This window comes from Geotrypetes seraphini, chromosome 4 (genome assembly GCF_902459505.1).
Source record: "Geotrypetes seraphini chromosome 4, aGeoSer1.1, whole genome shotgun sequence".
In the NCBI taxonomy this organism is placed as follows: domain Eukaryota; kingdom Metazoa; phylum Chordata; class Amphibia; order Gymnophiona; family Dermophiidae; genus Geotrypetes; species Geotrypetes seraphini.
The window spans coordinates 96,690,765-96,703,368 of NC_047087.1; the positions used below are offsets into that span (position 1 = coordinate 96,690,765).

General features: G+C 42.9%; 1 protein-coding gene across 2 annotated transcripts in view; it reads right to left on the reverse strand.

Moving 5' to 3' along the window:
- The window catches only part of TBC1D23 (TBC1 domain family member 23), a 116,031-nt gene that overhangs the window by 86,345 nt on the left and 17,082 nt on the right, over nucleotides 1–12,604 (reverse strand). For both annotated transcript variants that reach the window (XM_033940377.1, XM_033940376.1), the window contains exon 4: nucleotides 2,367–2,571. In XM_033940377.1, coding sequence (XP_033796268.1) covers nucleotides 2,367–2,571 — 205 coding nt within the window. The remainder of the gene's footprint in view (nucleotides 1–2,366; nucleotides 2,572–12,604) is intronic.

Sequence of the window (12,604 nt, forward strand, 5' to 3'; positions counted from 1 at the left end):
CATAATATATAAATTCAATGGAACTTGTCAAATAAAAACAGTTTACAAATTTCACAAAAACTCAGAGAGTCTGAGTTCAAACAGAAAAGAAAGAACATGAAAAAACAGAAAAGAAAAGAACGTGAAAAAACCAATAAGAAGTTTAGATGGATTAGTGTGAAAATATGAAATACCAGACACGATACCAGTACTTTAAAAATTATAAGGGCTTTAAGAGGTAACCAGTGAAATTTATAGTAAAATGCAGATACACCATCATATTTTTTCAACCTGAAAATCATTCTAATAGCTGCATTTTGTATAACTTGAAGTTTATTGAGTAAAGATAAGTTTAAACCAGCATATAAAGATTTACTGTAATCCACCTGTGAAAGGACTACCATTTGTACCAATAAGGATGAAACTCTGTGGTAACAGTGGTTGGCTTATTCACTGAATGAACTCTAAGTCAGTAGTGGCTGGACAAATCTAGAGGTTAAAGTATGTACATATATTGAAGGTTGTGCAGGGTCTGTTTCTACACATTTTCACTCCAACAATTTCTAGAACAGAACATGTGTAGAAGCAGACCCTATAACAGCCTCCGGAAGAGCGGTCCAGTTTTCTACCACTCTTTGGGTGAAGAAGAACTTCCTTACGTTTGTACAGAATCTGTCCCCTTTTAACTAGAATCCTGTTTGCTTTTTTGGCCACCGCCACTGCACACTAGGCAGGTTTCAGCACAATGACACCCATATCTTTTTCTTGGACGCTGAACCCCTAGAATCTGGTAACTGATTTGGGTTATTCTTCCCAATGTGCATCATTTTGCATTTGTCCATGTTACTGACAATTTTTATTGACAATGTCAAAAAAGTACAATAAATGCATGAAACCAGACAGCTGTGACACCATCATTAGTACATCAACAAAATGTCCCAGCCTATCCAACCCTCCCATCTACAACAAAAGAGCAAGCACATTATAATAAACAATCAGTACGCAAAGAAAAAGGAGGTATACACTGAAGATGATACAAAGAGCAAAAACCTGCAACTCTAACAAATAATACAATAGAGGAACTAGCTGTAACATATTATGACCCCTTTTCCAAACATAAACCAATGATTTGAACCTCCCCACCCCTCCCCAACACCATCCCACCTGCACTTGTCCACATTAAATTTAATTTGCTATTTGGCGCCCAGTTTTCCAATTTCCTGAGGTCTACCTGCAATTTTTCAGTCTGTATGCATTTTAACAGCTCTAAACAGTTTAGTGTCATCTGCAAATTTAATCACATTACTCGTCGTTCCAATTTCCAGATCATTTATAAATAAGTTAAATAGCACTGGTCCCAGAATATATCCCTGTGGCACTCAACTATTTACCCTCCTCCATTGAGAAAAATGGCTATTTAACCCTACTGTGTTTTCTGTCTAATAACCAATTCCTAATTCACAACTGAACATTGCCTCATATCTCATGACTCTAGATTTTCAGAAAACTTTTTACAAAGCTCTGAGAAAATTAGATACACTACAACCAGCTCAACTTTATCCACATTTATTCACACCTTCAAAGAAGTCATGCAAATTGGTGAGGTAAGATCTCCCTTGACTGAACCCATGCTGACTGTCCCGTTAAATTATGTTTGTCTACATGTTCCATGATTTTATTTTTATAATAGTTTCCACTATTTTGCCCAGTCAGCTTGTTTCATCATTAAATCATTGTTGGGTCAATGCCCCTCTTCTATTAGGAAAAACTGTTTGATTTTACAAAATCAAGGAGGCATTAGATTGGAAGAAATAATATGCTTTCTTTTCCAATCTTAAAAAAAATGTGAAATATAAAATTTATCATCAATTCACATTTGCTTATCTTAGAACAAGGATTTGGATTGGTGCCATGATATTGTTTATTCTGTAAAATGTTGAAAACCTATTTGTTTGAGAGCTGGGTTTCTTAGATTTGTCGACATCTTAGTTTAAAAGAAATTTCTATTTTCAATGTAGGAATTTTCTTGCTGTGATCCGCCCTGAATCCACCATTGAAGAAATTGTGGAATATAAGGCATTTTAGCATAACATAGCATCTGCCTTTAATCTAAGTGTGATCTCTGCAGGATTTGTGTTATATATCTATGTAAACAGAATTAGATATTAAGAAGGTAATTTTATAATATGGTGCCTAGATTAACCATGCAGGAGGTGCCTGATTTTGGCCCAACAACATACTCTGTAACCTACAGTTTAACCAGGTTCACAGACACTTACGATACTAAAATATACACATACTGCACCTCATCCATGACATTTGCATCAAGTTGATTTTTTTTAATCTACTTCTCTCTGTCCCCAACAACACCAACAAAAAAATCTTACCTGGGGATGTATCTATTCATTATAGCGTAGAAGCAGTTGTACAAATCACTGCGTGGTATTTGAAGCTCTGCTAGGGGTTTGAGCAGATGTAGCCAGCCCAAGTCTTGTTGGTATTTAACATTGCGTGATTTACAATAAAAGGTAACAACAGATTCAATATCCAAAAGCAGCCCTGGTTTCTCCTCTTCTGATATGGAGAGTTGGTCTGTAAACAGCACAGATAATTACATACTGAATATAGGTCCAATGACTATGTTAACCATTTTGGAGAAGACAGTTCTGTTTCACACATGCCAATCTAGCTAGCAGATCTGATGTGAAAACATATTTTCTGGTAGTAAAGACTAGAAAGCTATATCATGCTTACCTCTGCACCATTCTTCATTTACTGAGTGTGAAAAATTCCTTTCTACAGCTAGTTAACTCTGCCACTGACCAAGTGACATTACCTAAATATTAGTCCACTGACAGTTCAAAGCAGACATGCCATTAAATAACAAGGTGAACGATGAAACGTAACTGAGAAAAAGCAGTTACTTACCATAACAGGTGTTATCCTGGGACAGAAACAGATATTCTCACATGTGGGTGATGTCATGCACGGAGCCCCGGCAAGGACAGTGAAACATGTAGAATCACTTTAAGCTTTAACAAGCTTTTAGACTGCCTGTACCGCGCATGCCAGCTCGCAAGGTCATCAGTTCTATGCCCAAGCGAAGAAGCCCAACTAGGGGAGATGGGCGGGTTGTGAGAATATCTGCCTGCTGTCCCAGGATAACACCTGTTATGGTAAGTAACTGTGCTTTATCCTTAGACAAGTAGGCAGCATGTTCTCACATGTGGGCCTCCCTAGCTTTAGAAAGGGGATGGAGGGAGAGTTGGGTTCCAAGAATTCAGAAAAATTTGAGTTGCCTCGCAAAACATAGACTCAATGTCATATACAAGAGCACGGAGGCAAGGGAAGGAACATAAAGGAAAAAAATGAATAGGGGAATTCCATGCTCTGCTAGAGATAAAAGGAGAATTTCCAGAATCCATATATGTATGGAGGCTGAAAAAATAAGAAAAGACCTCCTAGAGGCAGGTGAATCTAAACATAGGCGATGAAGATGCCAAAAAGATTCAAGAATCAAATAAGACTACTTGTAAATGCACCCATATGGAGCAGGATACTAAATGAGCCGTTGAAACTAGTCATGTCCCAGAGTAGATACAAATGAAAAAGGGAAAGGACTTTCATAAGTAACGAAAGCATGATTCATATTTAAAGAATAGCCGTAGAGGATAAAAAGGATGAACCATCCTAGAAAGGAAGAAAATCTGATGATATGAAGTATAAAACTAGAACTAAGCTGAGAAAAGATTGTAATAAGCTTTAAACGAGAAATCAGCAGAGAATAGAAAGGGGAAGCATATGACACAAGCAATATGCTAGTAAACATAAGATCCCCGCAGAGGAGGAGGAAGTGACGTCATCGCGAAGCATGGCCGCTTAATTTTCGAGCTCCAGAGGGGCTCGACATTGCCAGTTTAATCAAACATTTCTACAGCGCTGAGGGAGCGGTGTCGCGGGTGCAGTACCACTGTGATTGCATGGCGAGCAGGAAAAGTTGGCGAAATTCCAGTATCCGGGGGCGGTGAGTGTAAAAATGAGATCGCACGCTCCCAAGTCCCCAACGGCTCCTATCAAGATGGCGCAGCAGCCTGGGCCCAAGCATGCGGGCTCACCGATAGCAGACACAGATCCGGAAGCCCAGCACCTGGAAGGGAACCTGGAGCGGTGGTTCCGCGAACTTAAAGAGGAAATGGTGGGGCTACGATCAGATGTAAGGGTGGCCCTGGCCGAGATAAGATCGGAGGTGAGCGAATTGGGCACCCGGGTGTCGGCGAATGAGGGCCGTTTGACTCACGTGGAGACCACCGTGCATGTACAATCCACCGAGTTGCATGAGGCAGTGTCCCAGCTAGAAGACCTGCGGAACCAGGTTGAGGACTTGGAAAATCGATCTCGGCGCCTTAATTTGCGCTTCAAGGGCTTTCCAGATACGGAGCACTATAAGGATGCACGTACAGTGATAAAGGATTTTTGCGCCGCCCTGCTAATGGAAGAGTCGGGAGGACAAGAGTGTTATTGTGTTACGTGTCCATCGGAGCCCAGGCCCCATCCGGGGCACGGGAAATAGAGACATCATAGCCTGCTTCGGGGACTTTCCGATCAAGGAGCGGATTCTTCAGGCGGCCAGACGTCATCCTAATTTTACCTGGCAAGGAGTAGCAGTGGGGGTATACCAGGATCTGGCTTCTGCGACCCTCCAAAAAAGACGTGCTTTTAAAGAAGTGACTCAACTCATGCGGGCTGAGGGATATCGGTATCGCTGGCTTTTCCCGTTTGGCCTGTTACTCACTGTGAATGGGAAACATCGCCGGGTGGATTCATTGGCTGATGCCTGGCTGGCCCTGAAGGACTTGGGCTGCCGGTTGCCTAGGGACTGTTGCGATCTGAGTCCTGCAGGGGATCTTGATGATTCTACTCCCAGGGATTTCAGTGCATCAACGGAGATTCCTCAGCCTTCAACATCAGGCACCTGAACTGCCCTATTATTCCTGGCATTGACTTTTCCTGTTAGGTTTCTATCTCACTGTTGGTTAATGAGGAGTTCCCTTTTGCTGTTTTTTTCAGCTAACTCCAAGATAATAATTATGGGAGTTTCTCCCTGACTAGAATGGTTGATTATGAGGTGTCCAGGATGGGCGGTAACCTGGCCATCATTTGCTTTTAGATTGTGTGCTGTTTTTTTTTTTGTTTTGTTTTTTTACATTGCTTTTTCACATTGCCTTTTATAAGTTTAATGATCAGTATGTTTGGATACTTGTTGTATGAAAGGAGGGGATGGATGGTTGGGGTGGAAGGATGTGCGAGTGGTATGATTGGGGAGCTGCAGCTACCTTTTAGGGCGAGCTTCCCGTTTTGCTATATTTTTACTTTGTTGTTCCTCCCTAAACCTGTCAGTTCATTTCGAATTCCAGCTTATAGTTCTACCATGCATCCTCTAGATATTGATGGCAGGGAGTTAGTTCAGGGATGGTTTGTTTAGTATTGTGTTGTGTTCTTACAGGGTATCTTGCACATGTTTTAATGCCTTATGAGGGTTGGTTGGACTTATAATAATCTTTGAAGGTTGATTGTACTGGGAAAGTGTGATTGTTTGGTGAATGTGAGTTCGCCTAGGAATGCAGGGGAGAGTGATGAATGGGGTGTGTAACTGTAGAGATCATGATAGCGATCAAGATGAGCCTCTTTGTTATGACATACTTTTCTCATAATGGCTGATTCTAAGTTAGGCAGATCAGCTAATAGGAGGGGGGTGGGGGGTGGGAGGGGATTGGCTAGAAGGCGCGAGCCAATTGGGCAGAGAGTAGGGGATGGGGAACCGGAGATTCTTATTGGATCCTGGAATGTTAATGGGCTAAATAGTCCCGGCAAGAGGAGCATGGTGTTTCGAGAATTACGACGTATGAAATGGGATATTTGTTTGCTCCAAGAGACACATTTAAGACCCCGGGATACTGGTCTTCTTCAAAGACCCCAATTTGATTTGATTTGGACACACCAAGGACAGGGAGCCACTAAAAGGGCGGGGGGGCTGACCATTTTGGTGCGAAAGGGACTGGGCCTTCAGGTGGACAACATATATAGGGATAAAGAGGGGCAATGTCTGGCCTTGCAAGGAGTATTACAGGGTCAACTGTTGACTATCATCAATATCTATGGACCATGCTCTGCTCAGGTTGCCTTTTTTAGAGGTCTTCAATTCAACCTGTGCTCTTTCGTTAAAGGGGCGGTTTACTTAGGGGGTGATTTTAATGTCCCCCCCAGATCCTGTATTAGATCACTCGGGCGGGGTGGCGCAGATCCTTAAACAGTCCAGCTAAGGCCTTAGGAACATTGATGTCTTCCTTAGGCTTAGTGGACTGTTGGCGCTTACTTCATGGATCTCAGAAATCGTTCACATTTTATTCTCATGCTCAAAATACCTATACTAGATTGGATGGGTTGTGGATTCATCGAAATCAGATGGGAGGGATATCCCGGGCTGAAATTGAGCCACTGCATATTTCCGATCATGCTCCCATCTGGGTAGCCTGCACTGGTGTGTTGGATCAGGGAGGCTGCAAATACTGGAGGCTTAATGATTCGCTCTTGGGATCTCCACCAGTTGTTGCAGCGGTAGAACGTACTATAACCGAATATTTAGAACTGAATGACAACGGGGAGGTCACCGATGCTATATTATGGGTTGCCTTAAAAGTAGTGGTACATGGGGAACTTATTAAATGGGGGGCTAGATACAAACGTCAAAGAACCCAGAGATTCTTCCAGTTGCGTCAGAGGCTGTCTGTGTTGGAAAGGACACATCAGGAAACACGGGAGGCAACAGTACTGGCTCAATTACAGAGGGTGCAAGATGAACTGTACCAACTCCAGATTGAAGATATCGATAAGATGCGAGAACGTTTTCGACTTCAAATTTACGAACATAGCAATAAGGCGGGAGCTCATTTGGCTAGATATATCAGGATTAAACAGAATAGAGCTACAATAACTCGGATACGGGGAGCTCCGTCAGGAGCTTTGAAGGTGGTGGACTCGGATATCAGAAGTGAGTTCTTGGCCTTTTATTCTCAATTATACGGTCCTCCGGACCCGGTTGATCAGGAAGCTCAGGCTATTTTCCTTGATTCTGTTCCTTTACCGACTTTGTCGGAATCGGATCGCGCATATTTACAGGAACCAGTTAAGGTGACGGAAATTATGGGCGTGATTAAGAAGTTGAAGAATGGGAAATCGCCGGGACTTGATGGATATACTGGATGTTTTTATAAACAATTTGCAGAGCAGTTAGGGCCTCTACTGGTACGAGTGGCAAATGGGATTCCACAGGGATCCCGCCTTCCGCCTACCATGGGGGAAGCTGGAGTGACCTTACTTTTAAAACCTGGGAGGGATCCCTGTCATGTGGGTCATATCGCCCTATTTCATTGCTGAATTTAGATGCAAAAATCTTGGCTAAGGTGCTTGCTTTGCGTCTGGGTAAAGTGTTGCCGTCCTTAATTCACCAAGATCAAGTGGGATTTATAAAGCATAGACAGGTGAGCGATAATATCAGGAGGACCCTTAATCTGCTATGGGGAGCTAGTCATCGCGCGGATAAATCGGTTTTGATGTCAGTCGACGCGGACAAGGCATTTGATCGGGTCCTTTGGGGATTTCTATGGGACGTGCTAGATTGTATGGGAATGGGACAGACTTTTACAGCCTGGATTCGGGCCCTGTATAATGATCCGAGGGCTTGCTTACGTATAAATCATTCTTATACTGATTTTTTCTCTATTTGCAGAGGGACCAGACAAGGGTGCCCGCTTTCACTTTTGTTGTTTGCTCTTTCCATTGAGCCTTTGGCGATGCACATCCGGAATCATCCCGATTTAAGCGGGTTTGTGATGAATGGGGTTGAACATTGGGTGGCGCTGTTTGCAGATGACATTTTATTATATGTGGGACAGCCTACTGTCTCTATTCCACATCTATTGCAGCTTTTCGACTCGTATGGTAAAATCTCTGGGTTCAAAATTAATTTGGATAAAACAGAAATTTTGAATTTGACCTCACCCCGTCAGAGGTAGAGAACATTCGGGGTAGTTTTCCTTTTCGTTGGGCGACTCACGGGATTAAATATCTCGGTATTCATATCCCTTAAGATATAACCCGGCTTTACGAGAAGAATTATCAGCCCCTTTATCGCCGCATTAGAGCGGATTTGCAAAGGTGGCATGGCCTTTGGTTGTCCTGGTGGGGAAGGATAGCTCTTGTGAAAATGAATGTGCTACTCAGGTTGCTATTCTTATTTCAAACACTACCAGTGCAGGTCCCAGTCCGGGAGCTCCGAGGGTTAACAAAGGAGTTACGTGGCTTTATTTGGCAACGCAAGACCCCTAGGTTATCCCAATCCTTGCTGTGGGCAGCATGATCAATGGGGGAGGGGCGGGGATTACCAAATTTGGAATGGTATTACTATTCAGCGCAGATGAAATTGATATTAGATTGGGAATTGGGAGAGGATAAAAGTGGGGTAATGCTGGAACAGGTCCCGGGGGACAGGATGCTGTTGAAATATAGGTTTTGGGTATCTGGACATTCTCGGTCTTGGATCCAAGGTCTTGCTAATCCCTTTGTGCAACATCTGGCCACGGAGTGGTACCGCGCCCGAGCACAGCTGGGCAACGGAGCATTGGTGTCATCCTTAGCTCAGATACAATTTGAACCCCGATTCCAAATTGGGAGTGATAACCGGATTTTCCATAGATGGGCCCAGAGCAGCCTGCGGGTCTTTAGGGATCTGATGGGGACTTCTGGGATCTTATCTTTTGCCATGCTCCAGCAGAAATTTAACTTGCCAGATCGGGACTATTTGGCCTATTTCCAGATACGGCATTTCATGCAGGCTCAAGGCTGGGGAATGCCATTAAGTATTGAACAGGAGTCTTTTGAGAATGTGTGGTTGCTGCTCCGACAGGTACCCAGGCCTCTATCTGTATTGTATCAGTTTTGGAGAGGACACTTACCTATTCAACTTACCTTTCAGAAGCAATGGGAGCGGGACTTGGAATTCTCCTTCGCTGCTCAACATTGGGATGTTATTTGTGGGGAGGTATCCCGGGCCTCTACTTGTGCTTTGGTTCAGGAGAACGCTTATAAAGTGCTTACTAGGTGGTACTATACCCCTGAACGGTTGCACAAAATGTTTCCAGGAGTGTCTGCTCAATGTTGGCGTTGTGGTTCACCTGTGGGATCCTTTTTACACATTTGGTGGGACTGTGTGATTCTTGGTCCCTTTTGGAAGGCGGTGACTAGTACTTTGTCTACTATGATTGGGGAACCGGTGGGCGTGACTCCACAGTCATGCCTTTTGGGTCTCCATAATGAGAGAGAACATCAATGGCAGACTAAACTACTTTGTTGGGGTCTTGCAGCTGCTAAATGCCTCATAGCTAATCACTGGAAAAATAAAGTTGCTCCCTCCATCTCAGACTGGACCACTAGATTTTTGTCCATTGGGAAAATGGAGCTGGCGGTGGCTATGCGTCGCCATAAGTTCCTGACACGTTCTTTGACTTGGAGCACAATTGGAGCCTTATTGGATGCTCTGTAGGGGTTCCCGAGTTCTTTCTGCCTAGCTGGCTCACAGGATGGTGAGCGAGAGTTCTGGGGGGGATTTGAATAGGGGCTGGGAGTGGGGGTTGAATGAGTGGGGGGAGAGGGGGGGTTTTGGGGTAAAAATTGTAGGGAAAATGTGCATTCTTTTTTGTATATTGAGCATTCTTAGTAGTTGATGTCTACTCTATTGCTGTGCCTGATAGTTGATGTATATTGTCTGTTGTATTTTATGGAAAAACTTTACAATAAAAATTTAAATTAAAAAAAAAAAAAAAAAAAAAAAAGATCCCCGCAGAGATTTAAAAAGGAAAGAGTGAACAGAATTGTTTAAGATCCTTGTAAAAACAAAAAGATGGTCAAATATTTGTTTGTTTGTTTTTTGTTTGGGGGTGGGGTGGGGAGGGTTAAGACTCCTTATGTACTGAAAGAAGGAGCTTAGTAAGGTTAGAGCGTTACCCAAGGTGCCTTACTAAAAGTGGGACCTGAGCCCATGAAAGCATATTTCTAAAAAGAAAGTAATGGAACCTTCAAACTTCTGTCCCCCATATAATTTTACCCCAGCGAAACAAGGAACGAAGAACAAGCAATGACAGATGTGGCCCTATGTAGTAAATAACTGCAACATGTAAACACATGTACCATTGAACTCCTGTGCCCTCATACTTTGGTATAGAAGAGGGACCATGGGTAACTGAGGTTAGCCGCGTGGAACCCAAAATCAAAGAAATTACTTCTGAGCCAGTGGTACCAACTGAAGCAAAGAGTTGATAGTAAATTAACTCAACGAAAAGAGGCAAAGTGCCTGGAGAGTTGTAGTGCTGAAAAGAATATTTCTGGGAAGCAACAGATGTGCTCCACAGAAAGTGGTCATAAGTAGCAAAAAACACAAGAGAAACAGGGCAACCAAGAGAAAAACCTCAGTGTTGCACAGAGAAGTACAGAGTGACCGGATACATCAATCACTGAAGAGATTGCTGAAGTGGTGAATTGACCAAATCTTTTCGGATAAGAGGTCAAAAGCTGGAGACTACTGAGATGCCAGAGAACACTGAAACACTGAGGCAAATAGGTTTAAGGGATTGAAGATGTCATGTGACCTACACATATAAGCTTAATCCCAGAGGACCAGCTATAAAGCAGTGTATTCTCAGAACAAGGTTTTAAGTATGAATTTAATAAACAGATACCAGAGAACCGTGTGAAAATCTCTCACAGCTAACCCGATTGAGGAAACTTCAAACATGGTGAAATACAACTAAGATATTTCCTACAGAAATACAGAAGTATAATGGTAAAAATTAGTCGACAGACCAACCACTCTTCTCCCCTGCAGCAGCCCGAAACCTTTCTGTTCCATGGAAAGGCAAGAGGAAAAGCAACGCTGCTAGACCAGTGGAAAATGGCTGTAGCAAAAGAATACACAAGGTCATCAACTAAGACAAATTGTGTGAATTTTTTTTTTTTTTATCCGGAGTTCATTTAAAATGAGTCAGAGAAAGACTACAGGCTTTCATTACTACTAGAGAATGACACGGTGACAAAATTCATCACCGTTCCTGTCCCCGCGGATAACCGCGGTAAACCATCTTCATGTCATTCTTTAAGGAGAGAGGGAAGAATCAGAGTATGAATGGCCACAACCACTGACCCTCAAGCTTTGCTTTGAAGAATGCTGGTGTAGAAAGACTGAGGCTGAAATAGACACTAAAAAAATGACATGGGATTATTTCCTGCGGTTATCCGCGGGGACGGGAACGGTGATGAATTTTGTCACCATGTCATTCTCTACTACCATGGAGGGGTTTTTAGTCTTCTAATGAGGAATATTCTTAAAAAGATGCGAGTTAGGTATGAGAGTGCGATAATGAGCTCAGGTGGGGCGGGGTGGAGAGTACCACTGGGGGGGGGAGGGGGATGTTATGTAAGGTTCTGGCACTTAGTCACGGGTCTGTTCTTTGGGGATAGGTGGGGACGGGGGGGGGGGGGGTGATTTGGCCTCTTCGGGGCTCATAAGAGTCCAGGGCCCCGGAATGCTTTTCTGTCACCCAAGGTCTCGCATTTCCTGTGTAGATTGAAGGAGGGGGGGGTTGTTACTCTTTACCTGTACCAGCTTGATATACTGTTGTATATGATGCATAATTGATTGTACTATGCACCTTTGTGTGCCTCTGTATTGTTTTTTGCTGCTGTTTGCATCAATAAAAAATTATTTGAACCTAAAAAGATGTCAATGTAGTACATAGTAAGAACGAATTTACTCTCGACAGAGGTAACACAGAAGTGACCTAGGAGTAGTCTAGAGGTCACAACATGTAAAGCAGATTAACAGGATCCTCGCATACTGCAGAAAAATATTGACAGATAGAACAGTAATACAGAGAATGAATATCGATACAAGACCCAAGGACCTATGAGAAAGGTACAGCTTGATTTCAATATTGGAACCACTTCCAATGGAACTATGAAATGATATATGTTTATTTAAGATTTGATATACCGCTCCTGCATTTTACTGACCTAAGCGGTTTACAATGTATCAAACTAAAATGAAATTAGGTACTTGAGAAAAACTACCCTATCTACCCCGAAGGCTCACAATCTCCCTGAAAGCATGCACCGGTACAAATGGCTGAACAGCTGGTACCATCGGTGCAGCATGTTGTCTCAGAATGGATGACTTTAATGAGGATGCAAACCGTGAAGGAGAGAAACTGTAGGGCATGAAATGGTTAATTGTTGCTTGAAATACTGCTCTGGCCTACATAGCTGGAAACAGTATACAATCTACTGACATCATCTGCCTGAAATGTATGTCCCTGCCTTACCACATTGTAAACTAAATAGATAAGAGTTTGAGCCATGATGTACCCTGCCCTCCTAAATATGTAACATTTAGAACTGCAAGGCTTAGATAAGCAGATAAATGAACTAGCTCCCTATAGGACTATAAGTCGTACCCCCGAACCTATCGCAAGTGCTGGCTTAGGACCAATAATAATTGTAGAAAAGTTATAGAAGTAAC